The sequence below is a fragment of the Pongo abelii genome, chromosome 6, assembly GCF_028885655.2.
Source record: "Pongo abelii isolate AG06213 chromosome 6, NHGRI_mPonAbe1-v2.0_pri, whole genome shotgun sequence".
Lineage (NCBI taxonomy): Eukaryota > Metazoa > Chordata > Mammalia > Primates > Hominidae > Pongo > Pongo abelii.
This window is the reverse complement of record NC_071991.2, coordinates 48049641-48072487: the sequence shown is the minus strand read 5'-3', so window position 1 is coordinate 48072487 and position 22847 is coordinate 48049641. Positions and strand designations below refer to the sequence as shown.

The following is a 22847-nucleotide window of genomic DNA, read 5'->3' as shown; positions in this document are numbered from 1 at the left end:
CTACAGACCCTAGGTAAGTAACTTGCCCTTGAGGGTGTATTGTGAACAATTAATACTGATAGGAGAAGAGGACTCCAGCCCTGACAGTGTGGAAGAGTCACAGTCTCTCTGATGGCAGTCACTGTCTTCATAATTGCAACATCCCAATCTCTTGGCATAGTGTCTGACACATAAAAAGTTGCACAGCTGGCGTTGGCTAAGCTGATAAATGAAAGACCCAAAGGGACCTGATCAAAATGCCTAAGGCATCAAGTGTCAGTCACCTACAAGCCCCTTTGCGCCACTGTGTGGTTGGTACCCTTTGAGGCCTTGGCCAAGTTACCTCGTTATTGTGCCTGAAATATAATTTGTTTTGAAGCCACTCTAACTAAAAAGCTCTTCATTATATTTTAAGAAAAGTGGTTTTCTCTCTAAAATTGCTGTCACTGCAAACCCATGGTTTAATTATGATTCTGTTAATAGAAATAGAAGTTTTAAGAATGGAAGTAAAAGCCACACAATGAACAAAGAAAATGCCCAAATTTGATCCCCAAAAGGAGAGCATCTCTGTGATTCTTATCTTCCTCATCTTTAAATAGAGTTTGAGAATTCCGAAGCATAGTCAGAATATGGCAATCCATAGATTTAAAGGAATCTGAACTCTAGTGGAAAAAATTGAGTGGGAAAAGGGTCATTTAATAGCTAGGAAAACATTTGAAATTGCTAAATTTCAAAATTATGCTATGTATATACCAAACATGGGTCATTTTTCTGGGAGAGCATTTCAAAGGGAGAAAACAGTTATTCTCTGAGTAATTCACAGACATTTAAATTAGGCAAATGTGTACTTATGGGTTTTTCATGAGGAGAGCAAACTTGGGGATCTGACTTGTAACTCACAATAGGAATTGTGAATTCCAGAGCAGGAGGCAATGGCTTTCTGAACATCAGCAGTGCTCTTGGGGGCCTGTGGGGGCTGCCTCTCCCCACGGATCCTTTCCCCTGCCCTACGTGGCTGTGATGACCAGAAAGCCCACTGGAGAAATCTGCTATAAAGTTTTCCTTTCCTTGCTGCATCTAGGTGATATGTTTGGCTATGTGAGCGACTAAAGGGTGATAGAGGCTGGGAAGGAAGACAGTGAGAAGTGGTACTTGGACGTGCTGGGCTTATTGTGAGTTAGGCCTTGGCCTGTGCTTTACAGGAATCCCTTGCTTCTCAAGCTGGGGTAAGTAAACTCTAGGGGTCAGCAGTGGGACTTGAAGCCAAGCCAATGTGTCACAATCAAACAAGATCAATGACACTCAATTGATTTTGAGGGGAGGAATTAAGAAATTTAACTGATGCACAGTATAATACAAACATATATTATTGTAGAGTAAATTGCACAACTTAATATTCACGTGTAAGATATATTGATTTGTAAGACTTCAAAAATTTTGCTGCTCTACTTTCAGGATAAATTTGTTTATCCAATGAATACTTGCTGAGTGTCTGTCTACAATGTACACAGCACTCTACTACATGTAGTGAAACATCATTAGAATGGAAGGTAGACATGAAAGACAAGGCCAAGGAGCTCAAGGAAAACGAGCTCCCTCAGTTCTTCATGGCAGCTAAGAGAAAGATGTTTCCCATGTCTGGGAAGTAGGAACCAGGACAAATCAGCAACTGTGGCAATACTATGGAGAAAAACAGGAATGCAGAAATCTCTTGTGCAACATATTCTTACATACAGAAATGATTAGAGAACAGTGGCTATTTGTCAAGAGTTTCAAGAGGCAAAACAGCCATCTTCCTTGCAAAGCTGCTGTTGATGTTTGTTTAAAGAAAACCCAAAGGGTCTGTAGCAGACAGATTTTCCTCCTTTCCAAAGCTTAAATTCCCTTGACTTGTATGACACGACACCATCTTGCCTCGGTTTTCCTCCTACCTCTGCCGCTAATTCTCTTATCCTATACAAGTTTCTCTTCTTCTGTATACTACTAAAATGATAAAAAGCAAAAGGATTGGTACATCACAGATATAAGTGATGTGTTCCATTCCTCATCAATTAGAAAGTCTTGGATGGATGGCAAAATATTGGAAAAAGGGGCTGAAAACGCTGAGAAACTTGTCTTGACTCATAATCAAATGGGAGGCTACAGAGTCCTTAGCTTTGGAAGGCTTAGACGTCGTGTATTTGTCTTGAAGGGAGAGCCGCTACAAGGATAGCATCAGTACAGTGCGTCGACATGTTGGATGAGAGAGTTTCAGTGTCAGCCACCAGCAGCAGCCTGATTTGCAGTTTCTTTTACGGCAAGACAAATGTGTATTTTCCTTTCAAACCCCAGCATGATGTTATTTGTTCCTTTATCCCTCTGGGCAATGAAAGAGTGAGTTGCGTCACTAAAAGCAATTAGCAGGAAGCAGTGAGAACATCATGAAAGATTGTTTACTAGCATTTAGGAGAAAACAAGAGTTAATATGGAGGTCTTCCAGTCAATTACTAATGAGAGTACGTTAATAGCCAGGCTTCATCTCCAAACCCAAAACAAAATATGGGGAGAATTTCGTGTTTCAATCTTTTTCTTGCGTGCATGTGCATGTGTGAAGGATAAGAGGGAAGAGCTGCTTTCAGAGTTCACAAGCCTGTTAAGAAGGGCTGATTAAAGCTTTTCCCAATGTCACATAGATTGTTATGGAGCTAATAACCACTGTCAACTGTAATTTTTGCAGTGCCCTCCAACAGAACTTCCTGCAATGATGGAAATTCTCTATATCTGTTTTATCCAATACTAAGAAAACAAATTATAAATTTTCTTTCATTTTAAATAACTTAAACAGCCATAGGTAGTTCTATCAGACAGTGTAGCCCACCATCTGTCTTCAATCATCCAGGCCCAAGACAAGCTTGGGGCTGGTCCGCGGGTCTCCAAGAGAGCCCAGCAAGCTGAACAATGGCAACCACTGGTAGGTGTGAAATGCCAGCCAGTTCAGTGAGACACAGGGCACAGCAAGAACCAAACCCCGAGACTGCCATGGAATCAGGACACATCTTTGTTTTGAGTGCAGAGCCCGCTGTCAGCAGCTGGGGGCTGACCCCGAGGGCCCTAAGAGTCCTGTGTTAGGGAGGAGAACAGGTTTTTCTAAAGGATGTCTTTAGAACACTTCCATTAGGATTCTGAATTTTCCCAAGGATAACCTAAAATGTGCCAAGCCTTCTGTGTGTTCAGAACAAGGTCAGCTTTCTGCCTAAGGTCCAACCTTTCCAAGTCACAAAACAAGAGGGACCCAGCAATGTGTTTAAAGGGAAATGTCATCTTTTGGGTGATGAGATCTAAGATTTTTTTGTTGGTACTAAAAAGGGAAAAAACTATCGATACAGAGACGAAGGGCATCAAATCTTCCTCACTTCACTGAGCTTTCTTTAAAAGGACAGATTTGTGTTTTGATTCTGAATTCTGCCTCCCTGGACACAGCTGCTCAGAGAAAATGACACCGGAGTCCCTAGGTACTTTCCAAGATGATTTGGTCTAACAGGTGCCTTGAAGTCACACATACCTGGGTGACACACCTGGCCCTGATGCTTATTAGCTTCGGGGCCTTGGCCTAATTATAAAAACCTCAGAAATCCCTGTTCTTCATATGTATAATGGTCATAATTATACGAGTAAAACACACATAAAGTATGGATCCTACATCTTCCAGAATTGTTTCTCAAAACACATTCGTGCTTTCCTGCTCTTCCAGTCAATGGTAGTCCCTCTCGTCCATACTACTGTCCCTCCATCTTTTGGGAACAATGATTATGTATTATTCTGACCTATTGGGAAGTGCCTTTTTTTCATGAAAATGAACTGGCTTTTCATAATTTGAAAATATGTATTTATTTATACCTGCCTTTTTGTAACAAAATATTAAAATAAAATTTCAACCAGGGATGGAGAAAGGAATGACCTGCTCCCCACAACAGGGCAATATGGTTACTGTGCCTGAACGCACCACTTGGCTCTAGGTCTTCTGACGGGGCCTCCAGAGCAATGTAAGATATACCAGCCTCGCTGGCAGGAGTGGTAGGAACGCATTTTGCCCAACATTGAGTTCCAAGATAAGCCTGTCATGTCAGCACTTAGGGAATGCTGGTCAATGAAACAGACACTATCCTTCACAGGAGGTTTCATGTTATCACTTCTTGAAATGATTTCCAATGTTAGCCCTGGACTCTTACCAAGGCCATTCAATGCAAGTGATTCTGAAAGACCTTCATCTCTAAAATACAAGAGAAGTAGGGGGCAGTTCTTGAGCCTACAGATTCTCATGAAGCAAACAGTGGCTGGTATCATTTGATCTGTGTCCTCTCCAAATCTCATGTGGAATTGTAGTCCCCAGTGTTGGAGGTGGGTCCTGGTGGGAGGTGACTGGATCATGGAGGCGGAGTGCTCATGAATGTTTTAGCACCATCCTCCCCTTGGTACTGTATAGTGATAAAGTCCTCTTGAGATCTGGTTGTTTAAGTGTGTGGCACCTCCTCCTCCCTCTCTTCCTCCTGCTGTGGCCATGTGAAGCTCCTCGCTGCCCCCGCCCCGCCTTCTACCATGATTGGATCATGATTGGGAGTTTTCCTGTGGCGTCCCCAGAAGCAGAAGCTGTGATGCTTCCTGTACAGCCTGCAGAACCGTGAACCAATTAAACCTCTTTCCTTTATAAATTAGTCAGTCTTAGGCATTTCTTTATAGTAATGCGAGAATGGACTAATACAGTGTCCCTAACACAGAGAGCTTCTGGGGTTTCATCTGAAATCTCTCCTGCAGGAGTCCAGGGAACACAGAAGCCAGGCAATTTCCATGCCAAGGATTCTGCGACCAGAGCTTATACTTCGTGGTCAATATGCATAAGCTTGGGGAGAGAGTGGAGTGATGCAGGTGTGTGGCCTCCAGTGCCACTCCACCTCCTGTGTTTAGAAATATATATTCTGGCCAGGCGCAGTGGTTCACGCCTGTAATCCCAGCACTTTGGGAGGTGAGGCAAGTGGATCACCTAAGGTCAGGAGTTCGAGACCAGCCTGGCCAACATGGTGAAACCCTGTCTCTACTAAAAATACAAAAAAATTACCCGGGCATGGTGGCGGGTGCCTGTAATCCCAGCGGAGGCTGATGCAGGAGAATTGCTTGAACCCAGGAGGCAGAGGTTGCAGTGAGCCGAGATCGTGCCATTGCACTCCAGCCTGGGTAACAGAGAGAGACTGTCTCAAAAAAAAAAAAAAAAAAAAAACCAACAACTATATTCTGAGGCTGTACGAGCTAAAATTAATAGCAAACATAATTAATGAATGTTTGATAATCTGCCAAGCATCAAAGTGCTATAGACGCATAATTTTACTTACCCCTTATGGCTATTTGATAGAGGAACTAACATCATCCCCATTTGAAAGAAGAAGAAAGAGAAGCACAAAGACATTGAGCAGATTGCCCGAGGTTACCCAGCTAGTGAGTAGGGAGCAGGGACTTCAGCCCAGCTTACTGTGTCTTTTGAGATATATTACCTCCCGGTTCTAATGTGGTTAGAATTCCCAGAAACCCAGATCTGTCAATATCTGCATCTGACTATTCCAGTGGCAGAGTTGCACATGAGATAGGCAGAAGGATCGGCAAGTATCAACTCAGGGACCTTCCAGCCAAACGTGGCACAGTTGAGCACTCTCTGTTTGTTCCTTCACTTTCTAGTTCTGTGGAACTGTAAGTTCTTTCAAATTTTCCCTTATAAAGTTAACTACTTAAATTCACTCATCTGTGTCCTACTCATTGTTAGACAAGTTTAGAGGGAGTATGGTGCTGGCTCCTGCACTGGGAGTGTCTGCTCTTTAACCTGTGATGGCACCTGGCAGGCTGTTGTCCATCCCAGTCTGAGATCTCATGTAGAAGCACATCTTTCTCGAAGGGATTAAAATGTCATGTTCTCATTAATCTGTGTAAATCTAAATGGAATGTTTTGATGGGGTGATAGGAAACCAATTTCAGCACAGTCTGCTTTGAATCCCTATTTTTAAGCACAGAGCCAGTCACCAGATTTCAAATCCATTTACCAAATACCAAAAAGCCTTCCTTTCTGCACTCAGAAGGATGATTTTGTATTAAACACAGATGGTCATGCTCCCTAGGGAGCTCAACTCATAAATTTATAATCTGGATGCTAATATTTTTTTGTTCAGGAGGTAGTTCATTTTTGGAAAATTGGAAAAATTTACAGATACGGGACTAACATTTTTTAAACAACAACAACAAAAAACCCCTGTAATTAATACATCTAGAAACAGGATTATTCTGATAGAACCTACCCATTTCAACCTAGTCAGGGAAGTCGCATGACACAGTAGACTAGAAGGTTAAATTGGTGCTAGGAGCTAGGTTGTGAGGGATTCTAGCTGGGCAGCAGTAGAGGCATTGGGTGTCTATTTGCCATTTCCCATTCCCAAAACTTCTGTGCCCTTTGCCCAATGTCAAGTAAGTAAAAATCTTATAAATCATCTTTATGGGGGCAATATATCCCAAACATTGATTTTTCCAAAGGCAATAAAGACATCAGGGCATACAACCGACTCTCTGACTAAATGAGCTCCTGGATCCCCTAATCCTGTCCTCCCACTTTACAGATGAGAACTTGGGGCCTTGAGAGGTCATGTGTCCTTCCTAAAGACACCTAGGTGGTTAATTAAAGAACTGAGAAGCCTAGCACCAAGTCCACTCACTCTGGCTCACTGCTTTTTTCCTACACAATCTTAAAGAACAGCAGTAGCTCCCTTTTTTTGTTGTTTCTTGTTGCTACATTCATAATCACCTCTCTTCCTCACGATAGCCCTGGGAGACAGGCATTGCTATCCCCATTTCAGATAGGGAAACTGCCCAAGGTCACACAGCTGGACAGGTATAGAGGCAAGACCGCACCCACACTGCCTGGTTCCAGGGCTATGTCCTTGCCACTGAGCCCTGTGGTCTTCTTGGAACACCATTTACTCTGACATGATGCCCGATGCAAGGAATGCAATGAGAGGAGGGCATGAACTCATCCTTCAGTGGCTGAATGGGAGGGAGGAGTTCCCTCTTCCACTGGTCTCAATAATAGGAGGCTTTCTCTGTAACTCAGCCCTTATTACTCTGCCCATTGTCCTCACCTGAGGCTCAGCTTGAAATTCACTCTAAGAGCTTCTCATTCTCTGTGAAGAAACTGCATTTTCATTCCTCCAGGAAGTTCTGCCTTTCGAAGTTCCTCAATGTGATGTTTAATGGTGACATGAGAAATACTTTCAATTTATCGAATATGCAGCACAGGACAGTTACAGTAAATGGCTGGGGGATGAGTTCAGCTGACAAACACAAAATGACTTTTGTCATTAGTGGGTGAGCTCTGTGGCTTAGCAGGGCATCCAGCAGGTTTCAAAATCTCTGCCAAAATTTCTCCTGGGCCATAACTGGTGTTCTTAGTATAGTTGCTAATGCCTGTGCTTGCTCCTGCCTCTTCTTCAATCTCTTTGCCTCTTCCCAAATCGTACTTTTCAGTTTTATGCCCTGGCTGTTTGCTTCTAGGAGAGTGTGGTATGAAGACTCTAGCTGTGCAATCAGCAGCATGTCAAGAGATCAAGAAAACGGTCAAGGGTGCTTTACTTGTCCAGGAAAGAAACAGCTAGACATGTTTCCCACCTGTTGAGTCTAGTCTTTTGACATCCATTTGAATTTGACATTTTGAGGTTAGAATTTATAGAGACAATTCAGAAATCTGCCTTGAGAAATTATGTAAGTGATGCTACCCTATCTTAGTTCACTGTTACTTATATCCCCATATAAAATAATTCTGTCCTAAAAAAGAAACAGTGTGGGGGATTTGACAATAAGGGCCATCCATGCTGGAAGCTCCAAGATCAAACCCAACAGTGAGAGCCAGCTCTCCTGCAGCAAGGGGAGTCATTAAAAGGAAGGGTCCTGGAGCTATGGAGTTTGAATCCTTGCTCTTCTGTGACTTTGGGCCAGTTTCTTAGCCCTTTAGTGCCTCTATTTCCTAATCTGTACACTGGGCATAATCCTAGTAGTTACTTCTTAGGGTTATGGTGAGGATAAAATGCTTTATAAAGTAATGCATTGTAACAGGTATTGGCCAGAACATAGATCCTGAAGTCAGAAGACTAGAGTTTCAGAAGCACCTGGCACATGGTAGGCTCATATACATGTCAGCTATTGTTGACACCACCACTAGCAGTTTTGTGGCACTAAATAGCAAAGAATGGCTCTTCATTTCTGTGGCTCTTCTGGTAATTGTGGACTTTGATTCTCTCTGGGTGTGCATGGGAACCAGAAACGACCTGGACTGCTATTCCTGTCCTGAGTACAATGCTGCACGGCCTACCCTTAAACCAACACCATGCCCTTGTGATTCTCCAGGGAGCGGGCCACTGTTTACCCTATTCAAGTTTGGAGTGTCCCCAGAAACAATACCTTGCCTCCGCCGGGCATTGAGTTTCCTAAAGCAGGTCCCTTCCACAAGGCGGTTCAGGCGTTGCTGTTTGATCAGCTCTAAGATTTCTGGCTGAATCTTCTCCTTTAGTTCCCTGTTAGAGGAAAAACACATATTCCACAGCATGCCTTGAGAAACAGAGTGTGGCTTGGTGGGCATCATGGGCATATGGGCAGGGGAGAACAAGTGCATCTTTTCATGAGCATCTAATACCTCCAACTTGGTGCTTTAGAGAAGTGTTTATTAAGAGTCAGTGGCCAGGGGCATAAGTACAACACCACAATTGATTCTGTGACATTTACAGAATTCCACAAAAGTACCAGCCACTTCAGTGATGTTTTTCCAGAGCAAAGTGTCCTGAAAAATTTCTTCTTTTATTTTACAAAGCCGCAGATAAAAAGTTATGCAAAAATCCATTCAGCACTGCTAAGATTATCAATCCTTGGTCAACTTTTTTCCCCTGTACCAGGTAAACTCTGAGACTGTATTTGCAATCTGATTAAACAGGCATATTAGGCAACCACACGATTACTATTCTACAGCAAACACTGTATAGTGAGCAAACCACAGGACCACTTTTGCTTCCAATTCCATCATTCACAAATGGGGACAACAACACTGTCCCAGATTCTAGCCCATAGAGACTGAGATAATGATGGGAAAAATGAAAGATTATTTGCATCTTGTCTCAGGCTAATGCAATATAATTTAGTTTGAGATCCATTATGCTGCAAAGATATCATGATAGAGTGAAATGGTTTTCAAATTTTTTTTTAGAGCAGAAGTTTTTATCATAGGAAATTTTATGTAGTGCCCTAGCATTTGAGTCTAGTAAAGCCAAAACTACTCTAGTTGAAGCTGGACACGGAGACCCAGAGCCCATTCCTCATAGCAGTGTAAGAAGTACTGGTCAGAATATAGATCTACAAGTCAGAAGACTAGAGTTTCAGTCTAGGCTCTGCCCATGACTAGCATTTCACGTAACTCATCTAAGTCTCAGTTTCTTCATCTATAAAATGGGAATAAGAATCTTTCCTGCTGTGACTCCCAAATGAGACAGAGTACAAGTCTTTATTAAGCACTGAGCAGGAATGTAAGGCACAACTGAATTTGCTTTGGTGACATTCTCTCCTTTCCTCAAGCCAAACAGTCCATAGGCCCACATTACCCTGTAGTCAAGGCTCACACATTCATCAGCTTCCACCTTAACTCTGGACTTGCCCTGACACTGAACTGCAGGCAACCTGTTCTCACAGGATGCTCCATTCCGAGGTAAGAAAGGTACTCATGCTTGTTGGGCACCTGCTATGAGCTGGGTAGTGCAATATGCAATTTTAGCTCACTTAATCTTCCTTCCCTCCTTCCTAAAAATAACAGCTTTTGGGGAAAGTATTAATGTCATCATTCCCATCATTCCCATCCTACAGAGGGGGAAACAACTCATGGAGGTTACGTGTAGAATATGGGCACAGACTCACGTTTTCCTTGTGCAAACTGCTTTGATTCACTCATTAGAAAAAAGAAAAAAGTTACATAAAAGGATAAGGCCATCTAACAGGGTATTCTAGTACTCCATTAATACATTTTTTTGAGGCTTAAGTGCCCTCAAACATTCTCTCATTTGATACTGTTCCAACTGAACATCTATAAAGCATAATATGGAAATTCAGTCCTAATAATAGTTTGGGACATTTGTAAAGCCTTCCCTGCACAGGTCTCTTAGGGTCTCATTTCAGGCTTTCAGATCACTAAACTATTTATTATCAGCGCTTAGCTCTACCTAAAATGGACTCAGTAAATTGCAGCTTTGAAGAACCTTGCGCCGAGTGGAAAAGAAAGTGGGTAACTGCCAGGGAGCTGCACACAGCAATAAATCACTGCTCCCAACTTCCAAGTCCAGGTAACCAGGTGCAGACAAAGGCATGGTACCAGAGGATGGAGAAAATCTGGGAGAAAGAGTTTTGGAATTTCATCAATTCTTAGGTTATAGATATATGTATTTAAATAATAGTTTCACTAAGCCTGGGTTGAGTTATTAAAATGGAGCGGAGAATGCAGTGATGAAGACCAAGAGAAGGAAACAACTGAAGGAATTCTGAGTAATCTTAATTGATGCTTTATGACTTTTTCGTGTTATGACCCAGATGTGCCTGTCACAACACATTTCATCATGGAACCATATTCTGAGGATGCACTATCAGAATAAGAGAATCTGCTGCTACAGGAGTTACTCCCTTTTTTTTTTTTTTTTTTGTTGTTGTTGTTATAAGCCTTAAAGGACTCCAAAACATGACCAGGCAATGAAGGAAATGAGACAGCTCTTTCTTTCTTTCTATTGCACTACCCGGCTCATAGCAGGTGCCCACCAGCACTTTCTTTTTCAAAGCAATTTCTTCTTTCCTGGCAAATGGACTCAGTAGCCGTAAAATTCATACACATTAAGAAAACATAAGTAAGCCCTACAGTACATTTCTGTGGCTGATGTCTACCCTCTGGGGTAAGCCAGGTAATAACCCCATGGGCTATAACTGGGTTTTGAAATTCTGAGCTTGGGGTCAATCAGGCCAGGGTGATGGGTTTACTAGCTTTGCTTTGATAAATATCTTTTTCATTCTATCCAAAGGTCTTGCCAATAAATGAAAGGAGGAAGATTAAAGGAGAGAGGATTTAAAGAGTGTGTGAAGAGCAATTCAAAGTCTAGCACTGTTTCTGGAAAACAATTTGAAGTTCAGGCCCAGTGAGGCCACTGCCATACACAGAAGACAGACAGCACCATTAGACTGGTGAGATGATTCCTTCTTTGACTTGGGGTCTCCCCTACTGAGCAACTACCCACTGTCCATCTCTCTGCTGAACTCCAAGCTCATCTGTCTGACTGTCTAATTGGATGTCTCGTAGCTTCACATATCCAAAGCCGAACTCCTGATCCCCTGCTCCACTTGCTCTGTCCTTTAGTTGTTATGGCCCCAAACCATGAGTTCATCCTTGACTTCTCTCTTTCTTTTACACCCCTAGGTATTTCCTAATCAATCAGGAAATACCTTTGTCCTTTCTCTTCAAAATGGATCTCATTTTCAGTACACTATAATCATTTCTCATCACCTCTTGGTTGGGTTATTAAAATAGCTCTCCCATTTGATTTCCCTGCTTCCAAAAACTTGTTTTCTTAGTGTCTATTTCCAATACAGCATCAGAGGGATTATTTAAACACCTAAGTCACATCACATCATTCCTTTGCTCAAAACCCTCCAATGGCTCCCCAACAAGGCCTTGTGTAATGGGGCTCCCTGCACCTTTCTGGCCTCAACTTCCATTGCTCTCTTCCCCTCAGTTATTCTGCTCCAGCCACACTGGCCTCCTCTTTATTCACTAAACACCCAGACCTGCTCCAACCTCAGGGCCTTTGCCCTGGTGGTTCTCTCGGTCTGAAACACCCTTCTCCCAAATACCCACATGGCCTGCTGTCTTAGTCCCTTACAAGTCTGTACTCAACTGGCACCATCCTAATTAGAGAGAGCTACTCTAACCAACCTATTTAAAACTGCACTCTATTTCCCTTATCTTGCTTTGTGTCTCCACTGCATGTATCTCCTCTTAACACGCTGTCATCTTATTCACCATGTGTATTGCCTTTTTTCTCCCTACTAAAATATAATCACTGTGGGGGTAAGAAATATGTCTGTTCTCTTCACTGCTGAATTGCCAACACATAGAATAGTGTCTGGCACATGGCAGGCACTCATTAGATATTTGTCAGCTGTCTGAACACTGAACATTGTCTAACTGACCAGACTTTCCCCCTTGCATTGGTTATGAGAAAGCTTTCAGTGAAGCATGTGGCTGATCTTTAGTGAGGATGCAGATTTGCAGGGTAGGTATCAGCTTTATTCCTGGCTTTGTTTGTTTTTGCGTTTCTTTCCCACGGATTTCTACTGTCCTTTCTAAGACAAGGGAGAGGCATATATTAATACAAATACATGCACAGTGTCAGTTTTATCATTTACATATCAACAGTATCACAACTTGTTAAATTCTGGTTACGGGCTAATAAGACAGAACATTTCTTCAAGTGGATATTAGGTCCCAGGCATATGATAAGTGCTTTTCATGCATGACTTTGTCAAATCCTTATGACAATCCAATGATGTAGACATTTTTGATATCTTCATTTTTAGAGATAAGAAAAGCAGGCTTAGAATGGATTACATAACTTGCTTACAGAGCCACATTTGTAAATGACTCCAGGTCAGTCTGATAGCAAATTGGGTCCCAGTTTTACACATTTTGCTTCCCTGCTTTCACTGATGTTTGTCTTTGCATCTCCCCTTCCTCTCCAACATAGTGTTAAATGATCGATTTTTGGACTATTCAAGCTTTTTATATCCATTAACTCCGATTAATTGGATGGACTTATCTTCCTTGGTAAGTTGTACTAAATAGGACATAACAAATACCTCCTCTTTGAAACAATTAGTCAGGAGCTAAGAAATAAAACAGAACTTCTTCAACCCACTGAATGTATATTCCCCCAAAATATTTATTCACATGGAGTCTACATTTTTCTTCTCAGAAAACGACTATTTTATAACAACAGGGTGTATTGCTCAAGTGGTCTGCATGGAGCTGAGGTCTGAAAAGCTTGAACTGGATGGCCTTAAGGGTGATTTTCAGCTCGAAAATCCCAATATCCTAATCCTCAAGCTTGGGTTAGATCCATCTCCTCTGTGCTCCTCCTGTAACTAAGCACTGAGCCCAGTCTATGGTAAATCCTCCACCCCTAATCCTAGCCTGTGACAGAGGGAGACCAAGTGTCTCAGTGTCTCTGGGTCTCTGCCTGCCCCCAGCACCTTGAGCAGGGCTTGGCATGTAGGAGTTGTTCAATAGATGTTTGTGAAATGAACAAATGAATGAAAACAAGCATACATGGTCTACTCCTCTACTTCTTTCTCTTAGGTGACTTGGGTTTATTGTGTGAGCCATTCTGGCAGAAGTTAGACTTCATGTAACCCCATAATGAATTCCTGTCTAATAGATCACTCTAATAGGCAAAACATACCGCAGCTACCCTCTGCCGGTTTCAGAGACTGGGGTCATTATCAAACGGGTCCCTGGCCCACCTGCTTAAATGCTGTGGCTCCTAACCACTCTTTGTGAGTTTGCTGCAGCTACAGATATCAAGAACTCCAGTGGGCCATGGTACTTCTTGGTCCATGGCTGAGGGATGATGCAGAAGCTACATCCATGCAGGAGATTTCCTTCATATTTGGATAGTTTCAAAGATAAGAGCATCTTATAATAAAGGGGAAAGAAACTTCAGAATGTCACAAGCAAAGCCTTAGGAAGTGAAGGTATAAAGCCAAAGTAGGAGTAAAATGTTTGTACTTGCCATGAGGTTAACATTATTACTTGGAAAAAGTCAAGGTCAAACATAATTCATCAAACATAATTCAGAGTCACTTGGCTTTAACGGAAGTGATTCCGCAAGTCTCCCTTCAGGTTTTAAGACTTATTATCAAAAGCATAATAAAGTGTCCTACGTTTATATATCTGCTGAACCATGTTATGAAATCCAGTACACTGTAGGCCCTAGGATGTGGCAAGGAGCCATTGTCCCTCTTTGCAGGTGAGAAACTGCATCTCTGAGGAGCCACTCACTTATCCAAAGTGCATCCTGCTTGGTGTTTCTAGCTGTTACTGTCTTCTGGCTGAGGACCAGTGCAAAACCCCAGTGGTGCCTCTTGTCAAGGCTAGCTGGTGCTCATGCAGGTATGACTTAGGTTTTGCAATGATGAAGCCAAAGCACCTTGGAAGCATTTTCCCTGCCCCGCTGACTAACTTCATGCCAACTAGTCTGCAGGGTTCTACTCCACAGTTTCTGACAGTGCTGCTTAAGATTGGAAAACAAATGTACGGTAGATGTTACTGCTTAGCTATTGTCCTTTTAGACCTGTGCACTTTTTAAATCTCATTTCAGTCTCTCACATTGCAAAGAAGCTCGGGCAGGGCAAACACAATATTAGCTGAGGGGTCAGTAGACTCGAGGCCCAGTCCCGGCTCTTCCACTTGTTAGCATGGTCTTCACCCCTCCAGACTAGCCTTTGCATAGGAATAAGACCTGCCTATCCTAGCTTTTGCATGGGAGTAAGGCCTGCCCATCTCACAGGGATGTAAAGAAATGAAATAGCATGAATGGTGCATTACAAATTGCCAAGCATTAAAAGTGTCAAATACTGGAGAGCAACAAACAAAAAGGGAAAGAATCAGAAACAGAAAGAGAGCAGGTGTGTGTGGTGGGGGAGCATTGCCTTCAGAATTAAAACTATGTTACAAGTTGGCTTCATGCAAAAGCTCAGAAGAAGCTGTGTCCAGTCTTCTGAGGACAAAATGAGAATAAATATCAAACATATATGCCTTTCCCTATTTTTTTCCTCTTTAAAATATAAGGGTAACAAAATTGACCCAGCTCTTAGAACAGAAGAAAGGAAGAGAAACAGAGCAGTTCTAAGAAAAGATGAAGCCAGCAAAATACCCCTCATGTGTGAGTTCAGAACACTTTAAAGATTGGAATACATGAAATTTTGCAATGGTTGCAAGTGTCATTTCTTGCAAAGTCCTGTGAAGGGGGGCTTGCTGCCTCCCCACTGTAGGAATGTAGGTTCACAGTCATGAAGGCCATATAGCATGCTCCGATGCCAACCAGTGCCAACAGGGCAAAGAAGAGGTAGTTCACTCTCTTCCTCTCAAGCTCTCACTCCCACTCATTTAGATTCATGCTACTTTCATTTTCATAGTGCTTTAATGGATGGGCCTCACTCTGGCTGGCTCACAAGGTCTTGCTATTCAAAGGGCACCCACATGAAATATAGTTTTACTGGTCAAAGAGAAAAAAAAATTGTTCCAAGTGTTGGAAAAGGTCCAAACTTTTAAGCTACAAATCCCTGGAGGACTTGTCACTAACGGGGCCAGCTCCTGGTTTAGATCCATTCTTCCAGCAACTGGCCGACTCCACTCAGCCCAGCTCTTCATCAAGGAGCTGCTGAGACTCCCCTAACTAAATGGAGATACTTGGAATGTCTTCTGGGGGCCTTCCCTGAGGAGCTCACAACACAGCTCAGCTTCATGACAGGCAGTCATTCTAGAAATAGTGGGTTAGAGTCTTTTGGGAGATAGAGGTCAATATCGGGTAACTTACAAAATCGGGCGGGACTGGAAATCTTCCTGGTTCATCCTCTCGGACTGGCGGATTTTCAGGATCTCGGTGTAGCTCAGGTTCTGCAGTTTGCTCTTGAACTGGTCCAGGGAGCTAGGCTTCGTGGTAAGTGCTCTCATAACCTGCTCTTTCACCACCTGCATTACCTGAAGATGAAAGGAAGACCATCATTTTCCTGGGGGCTGACCTTTCCCATTCAGAAAAGTCCTTCCGAGTTAAGGGCTCCCTGCTTCCCTGGTGCCCTCTGCATGCATGCTCAGCATGAACCTTGAGCATGCTTTCCCAAAACAGTCAACTTCCATTATGCCCATCTTCCATTTTCTCTTGCATTGCAGGAACACAAGGAAGGAAATGGATTGATAACAGGGAACTGGTGGGGTGGGGAAGCTCGGGGTGGGAGGTGTACTCTACTTGCTTGACACATTATGTGACTGCTGCTGACTCAACACTGTAAACAATGCTAACTCAAGAGTCAGGAATGAACGAAGGCCAAGCAGCAGCTAGAGCCCTGCATAGTAATTATTTTTTTCCAGGAGAAAATCGCTGAGATACAATTAACTGTGGAAGTTTGGTTGGCGCTGGTTCAAATGAATGTGAACAGATACTCACACCCCCCTCTCCCAGACTGCTTTCCCCATGTAGTTAGGGCTTGAGTGTTCATACTAATTATGCATTTGGAAATGTACATGTGGTATTGCCTCTTTGAGCCTGGCGCTAAAAAAAGAGGTTTATTAAATTAGAACAGACATATCCCACTGGAAGCTTCAAGAAAAAAGAAGAATATTGTAATTTTCTGCCTCAGGACAGGGCTAGCCCACAAGGAGGCAATTAACCACTGCCTCTATTAATGTGGGTTCATCTTCATCAGGATGCATACAGCAGGAAAAGACCAGAAAAAACACAGAAGCATCTCAGAGTGGAATCTTGCTGCTTCTTTTTTCACTCTCCATTACAGGTGATAGCAACAAGTGATACCATTTATAGGTATCTATGTGACAGATACTATGGTAGGTGCTTTATCTATGTTTTCTTTCTTTATCCACTCAAACCCATGAGGTAGATATTACCATCAAGTCCACTTTACATATGAAGAAACTAAGGCTTTAAAACTTTAAGAAACTTCAAAATCATACCATTGGTCATTAAGTGGCTGAGCTGGGATTGGATATCAAGATTGTAAACACCCTACTATGCTGCCACCCATGCCACCATTCTTCGTGTCATTTGGGAACTTAAAAATAAGACAAACCACAGATGTACCCTGCTATATGCTGAATTCTGTGCTAGGCAGTTTGCTGTTTATCACCTTATTTAATCCCCCCTCCAATACAGTGGAGGAGGTACTATTACCACTATGCGAAAGATAAGGAAACTGAGAAAGGATTGATGACTTGCCCCAAATCACATATATATAGTTGAATCCTAGGATCCCAAGCAACCCACAAGGATGGATTTGGCATAGATTTAATGTTGAACGAATATGCATATGATATATTTCTTGCCTTCCGTGAACTAATGGTCTCGTAAGAAAGGTGGACATGGCCAAGGATCATTACAATAGAAGTGCAGAAATGACAGAGATGACAGACTGATGGACTCTGTTGGCAGGTAGATAGGCTTTTCATTGAAGACATTTCATGGGAATGGAAATAGACGAATAATCTGGAACACCACTGTGTATTAGCTGCTTTGAACCTGGGTTGCATCTGAATTGGAACCAATTGCATAAGCATTGTTTCGTGCCCCCAGCATAATGTCATACAGGCAAATTTCCAGTTGATCTTTCACCAGATCTGCTGTTTTTTTTTTTTTTAACTTAGGCAAAATGCCAAATTTGGGATGCTTGACAAATTTGGAAATTGTGACCATCTTACATCATGCGGCATAAATGATTAAATTTAGTCAAGGTTGAACTATAATGCTTTATTTTACTGTATCATATGAGGGGTACCATAGGGGTGCTGCTTTGCCCACTTAGACTCAGAATTGAGCCAAGGAGATCATTACTGTTTCCCAATGATATCTGGCTTTCTTCTGGGAGGCTGGACATGACGAGAGACAAAGATATAGTGATAAGAATACCAAAAATGAAGATATGATTTTTAAATAGAATCAGGTTAAAGCTAAGAGTTATGGAGTACCCTCCACTCCCTTCATTTTACAGATGAAGAAGATGATTCCCTCACGTCATGTGTTTCTTAAGGGGCTGTCACAGAGATGATGGTGTTTACACCACATCTGCCTAGACACAGCAGTGGGCCTCCTAAGTGGGCACGTGACCTGAACTGACCAATCAGCATCTTTCCCCAGACTTTTCTGCCGCGTCTTGAGGCAGACCTGAAGCATGCTCTCTTTCCCTCAAAGTGAGAGCTGTAAGACTATGTCCCTTCATATATAGGAAAGGGGAAGACAATGAGACCAATGCCAGTAGAAGCACAAAGAAAATAGACGTGTGTGTGTGTGTGTGTGTGTGTGTGTGTGTGTGAGACAGAGAGAGTGTTAATGGTTAAGCCTTGTTCAGCTGTAAAGGTGATTCGAGCCCTGCATTTCGTTGTTTGGTTACAAGAACCTTTTTTTTTTTTGTAAGGTGGCTTGGATGATGGTTTGTTCCTGTCACGTGCAACCAAAGAATCCCAACAAATACATATGGTGAAGTCCAAGAGGAGGACCAGCTGTGGGGCTGAGATTGTCCAGGGAAAGGGAGGAGTAGGAGAAGGAAGCTGGATGGAAATAGCAAAGTTAATTCAACAAGTGACTTTTAAAAATCGCCTGCATTTATAGGCTCATGGGTGCACCTCTGCAAGGAAATCATGATGATCCCTTATGGAATGTGGGGAACTCTTTCACTCCCACTTATAGATTAGGCTTAAAATCCACTCCTAGAGCCCCATTCCTCTAGCTTAAGACTTTGAACCTTGCTAGATGCAAGAATACATAAGTAGAGCAATCCTTTGAATTTTCCCCAAATCACTTATAATTCAGTTTGAAGAAAGTATAGAACTTTTCCTAAGACTAGGTTGATAGGGAGAAGGAAAAAGCAGGCACCTGGCCCCAGAGGAAGGGATATAAGCAGTGGGTATAAAGCACAGGACAGAGGTTGGTGGAGTCAAAGACTAGCTTCACCTACTTCACTTCACAGTTTTGTTGGCAACAGCCCTGAGAAGTTCTATGGTCACTCTGCATGTCAAGGAAAATAACCTCAGTGAAAGGTATAATTAATTTTTTTAAGAAGACAAAAGAGTTACATAAGTCAAACATTCCTCTGTGCCTTTGCAATTTAGCTACAAGGTTTACAACTGATAGCTTTATGTCTCTGTTAATGCTTCACATGTGCAAGACATTCACAAATCAAGACATTCACAACCAACATCCTTAACTCTATCTTCTTTAGAAAACATCACACCTTTTACCATTTGTTTGAAAAACCCACAGACGGTGTTGCAGAGACATCAGAAAATCAATGGAATTAAACTTTCAGTTACAGTACGTGCTTTGCCACAGACATCAAAGAAAGCATGCTCTTAGAATCTGCATTTGTTGTTGGTATTGCCCCATCATTTAATCGATGTCTGGACCATGTCAGTGGTGTGCTTCTGGAGTCTTCTTAGCCCATATTCTCTGTAATAATGTTACACATTACAAAAAAAGTGAGAGTACCACGAGACATTTGTACTTCAAATGGAGAAATCCTTTTGGCTCCTTGGAAGACCGGGTTAAAAGTACAAGCACAGGAGGTTCCTAAATGGAATCAAGCATTCTGGCAAAGTCCACCTATGTTCCCTGCTCTCATTGTTGGTCATGTAAATGTGCTCCTGCGTTTTATTGCAAGACCTACTGAGGCTCCACATGCTCCTCGTCTAATCATTTCTCCCATCCTGCCTTTAACCCACAACCTTCATCCAGCATCATTTATCCATTTCTTCAACAAATGTTTTGTGAGCACCTACTCAGTGCAAGGAATGATAAGACACTGGAGGCCTTGTGCCAGATGAGCTCTCGGCCTGGGACAGTGGAAAGACATATATTTGCCTCACCCAAGGGAAGACGCGATGTTACAGGGGAGCAAGGGGTCAGGTGTTCACTCCATGAACACTCATGGAGGCCCTCCCAAAGGGCTGAGGGCATAGCACCAGGACTTCAGCTGGGGCTGGTGGAAAGGCCACATGCAGACAGGCTGAGGTGCAGGGGCGGGGCCATTCTTGGTGACTGCAGCAGCCTGAGTGAAGGCTTGGAGGGGGAAGGAGAACATAGCCATGGGGAAGAGTGTTCAGCGGTCTTGTTTAGTTGGAGAAATGAGATGGAGCTGCAAGGTGTTGTTGAAAGGCAAGCTGAGTCAGATGGGGGATGGCTTTGATGGCTAAAATGAAAAATTTGGATGTTTTTGTTTCTGTAACCAAGGATATGTCACTAGAGGACTTTGGGGCCTGTGAAGGAATTTGATAATATAAAGTATGTTGGGACGCTTACAAAGTAGTCATTATTCCTGCTCTAGTTGAGGTAAGGAGGGGATGTTACAGAAGTCTGCATGGCTGAGACAACATTTTGCTTGGAGGATGAATGGGAGTTACTCAGGTGAAGAAGAGGGAGAAGGGAATTCTAAGCAGAAGGACCAGCATGAGCAAAGGCAAGCATGAAAGAAAACATGCTTTTGGAATCTACATTAGTAGCTTTTGGCAAACAGATAGGTACTAGCTGCAGTATGGCTTCTCAGCCTTTAGAACCCAACACGTGATTTTGAATCCAGCATGCATGTTTCCTGGGGCTTTGACCTCCTCAAGATACTTAATCTCTCTCAGACTCATTTTTACTATCTTTACTCATTTTTTTTACCACTTCTAAACTAGGATTACTAATCATTTAGAATTCAAAAAGTTGTAAATTAGATAATGCCCCACATCCTTTATGGTACATACTGGATATCTAGCAAATGTAAGTTTCTCTTTCTAAGCCTTAGTTTGCTCATTGTAGAGTGCTAGTAATAATATGAAATTCACAGCATTGTAAAATCTAAAGAAAATATTATAGCCAAAGTACCTAATATACTGAATAGAACATATTAGACACTCAACAAATGTCAGTTCCCTTACAGTCCCAGAAGGAAATTACATATGTAAGAAGCTTCTCCTATGAAAATATTTTGGAGAGGGTATTCCTGGGCCACACTTGCATCAGCTGGCAACTTGGTAGGAATGCAACTTTGTGGGCCCACCCTAGATCTACTGAATCAGAAATGCTAAAAGTGGCACCCAGCAATCTGTGTTAACAGCTCTCCAGGTGATTTTAATGCATGCTCAAGTATGAGAACCACCGATTTCAGCAAATATCCAGCACCCCTTCTGAGTCTTCCATATGGCATCTACATCTTCCAGCGAGTCTTGTCATATCACTAGCAAGCAGTGAAGCTAGTTATTGGTGTACATTTCATGCTGTCTAGATTGTAAGTCCCTGGAGGGCAGGAACTATTTCTTACTTGTATGATGGCCCATAGTACTTAATACAATGTATCCCAGAGTGTAATATGGTTGGTATGAGCAATGTCAAAGGCTTTTAGGCTCCCACCTTTGATCTGTAGATTGAAACAACAAGTAAGTCCTTAGCAGAATTCTGAGTCTGCCAACAAGGTTTATAAAGCACACTTTCACAAAGCCAAAGAACAAAGCCCGTGGCTGTGGGATGGCGTCTTAGGGCTCCAGAGGTCATTTTGGGCTTGCTTCCAGGGCAGAGTTGGAAGGGGATAGATCTACAGCCAAGTGGAGGGTTTCTGGAGAAGGTACAATGGTGTATGCTACTGGGCACTGCCACTAACGGGTGGTCAATACTTACAAAAAAAGTACAATCTACCCCCAACCAGTGGTGTCCATTAAATTGATTTATCTTCACAGTGACGAGAAAAGGCTGTCTTAGGAAAAACAGATGCCAATCCAGTCTAGCTAAAAATGACTCATGTGGGGGATACTTTATTGCTGGACCATTTTTCTTCCCAGGAATGTTCCTTACACACAACAAAAGGACTGAAGGCTCATAACAACCAAAGAATTGGAAAGATTCTGCCTGCAGAGGGGTCTGGGGGAAGAAGACCCCAAGTGCTCATGTGTGGGAAGGATAATTTCCCAGAGGCCAGGGATCACTTTGGGGCTACACTCTAAGGGTACAATATGGAGAAATGGCCTTGCCCAGAAAAAGTGTCAGAAGTGAGGGTACAAACTGATGGCTTACCTGGTAGGGACAATTATTGATCCTTCCCTGGCCTACCTCCATATGGAGGTCTTTAAAATTGGGTCAGCTTCTGGAAACTCAAAATAGTTTCACTTTATAGTTTTGCCAGATCAGGGAGTGGAATACCTAGGCCAGGCCATGCATGCAGGACATTTTGCTGAGTGGTGTAGTGCATATTAAAACGAAGGAGAGAGAAAATAAAGGTGCTGTCTGGGCTGAAGGAGTAGCAGTTGAGGTTTCTGAATTTATTTTAGGACAGTGAGGCTTAGACAGGGGTTAGCAAACTTCTGTTAAGGGCAGATAGTAGTATTTTAGTCTTTGTGAACCATATAGCGTCTGCTGCAATTACTCAACCCTACCATGGCAACTTATATAATGACAGACAATATATAAGTGAATGGGCATGGCTGTGTTCTAATAAAACTTTATTTACAAAACACAGGTGGTGGGCTGGATCTGGCCTGCAGCAGTAGCTTGCCAATGCCTAGTGTAAAATAAAAACAACACCTGGCTTTATAGTTGGGCAGAAGTCATTTCAAAGTCTGCTTCTGTCACTTACAAGCTGGGCAAATCACTCAACTTCTCTGAACCTTGGTTTTCTTATCTATAAAGTAGGGGTAATAATCTTTAATTAGGATTAACAGATGTAGAACATTGCACCCAATATGTTATAAGGTTTCCTCTGAATCACAGTCCTAGACATCTTATCAAAAAAAAAAAAAATACCCTCGCAGCTTGCAAACAACTTATATATCTTCACAAGATGACTCTGGGTGTTTTATAATACATGCAGGGTGGTTCAAGATTATATTCAGGACAAATCGAACAGAATTGGTTCTGACAGATTAAAGAGAGGTGTTTTCATCGAACAGTATTCTCGACTCTGCCTGAATGGTTTCAGGGCTTGGAAGATGCTCTGGCCTGTCCTTGCTCTTTTCTGCCTCACCTCTCACTGTGGTT

General features: G+C 42.5%; 1 protein-coding gene across 7 annotated transcripts in view; it reads right to left on the bottom strand.

Annotated features, from left to right (window-relative positions):
* ELMO1 (engulfment and cell motility 1) overlaps nt 1-22847 on the bottom strand; it is a 593731-nt gene that overhangs the window by 24719 nt on the left and 546165 nt on the right. For all 7 annotated transcript variants that reach the window (XM_024249296.2, XM_054558906.2, XM_024249299.3 and 4 more), the window contains 2 exon segments: nt 15654-15817; nt 8443-8555 (listed from right to left, as the gene is read on the bottom strand). In XM_024249296.2, coding sequence (XP_024105064.1) covers nt 8443-8555; nt 15654-15817 — 277 coding nt within the window.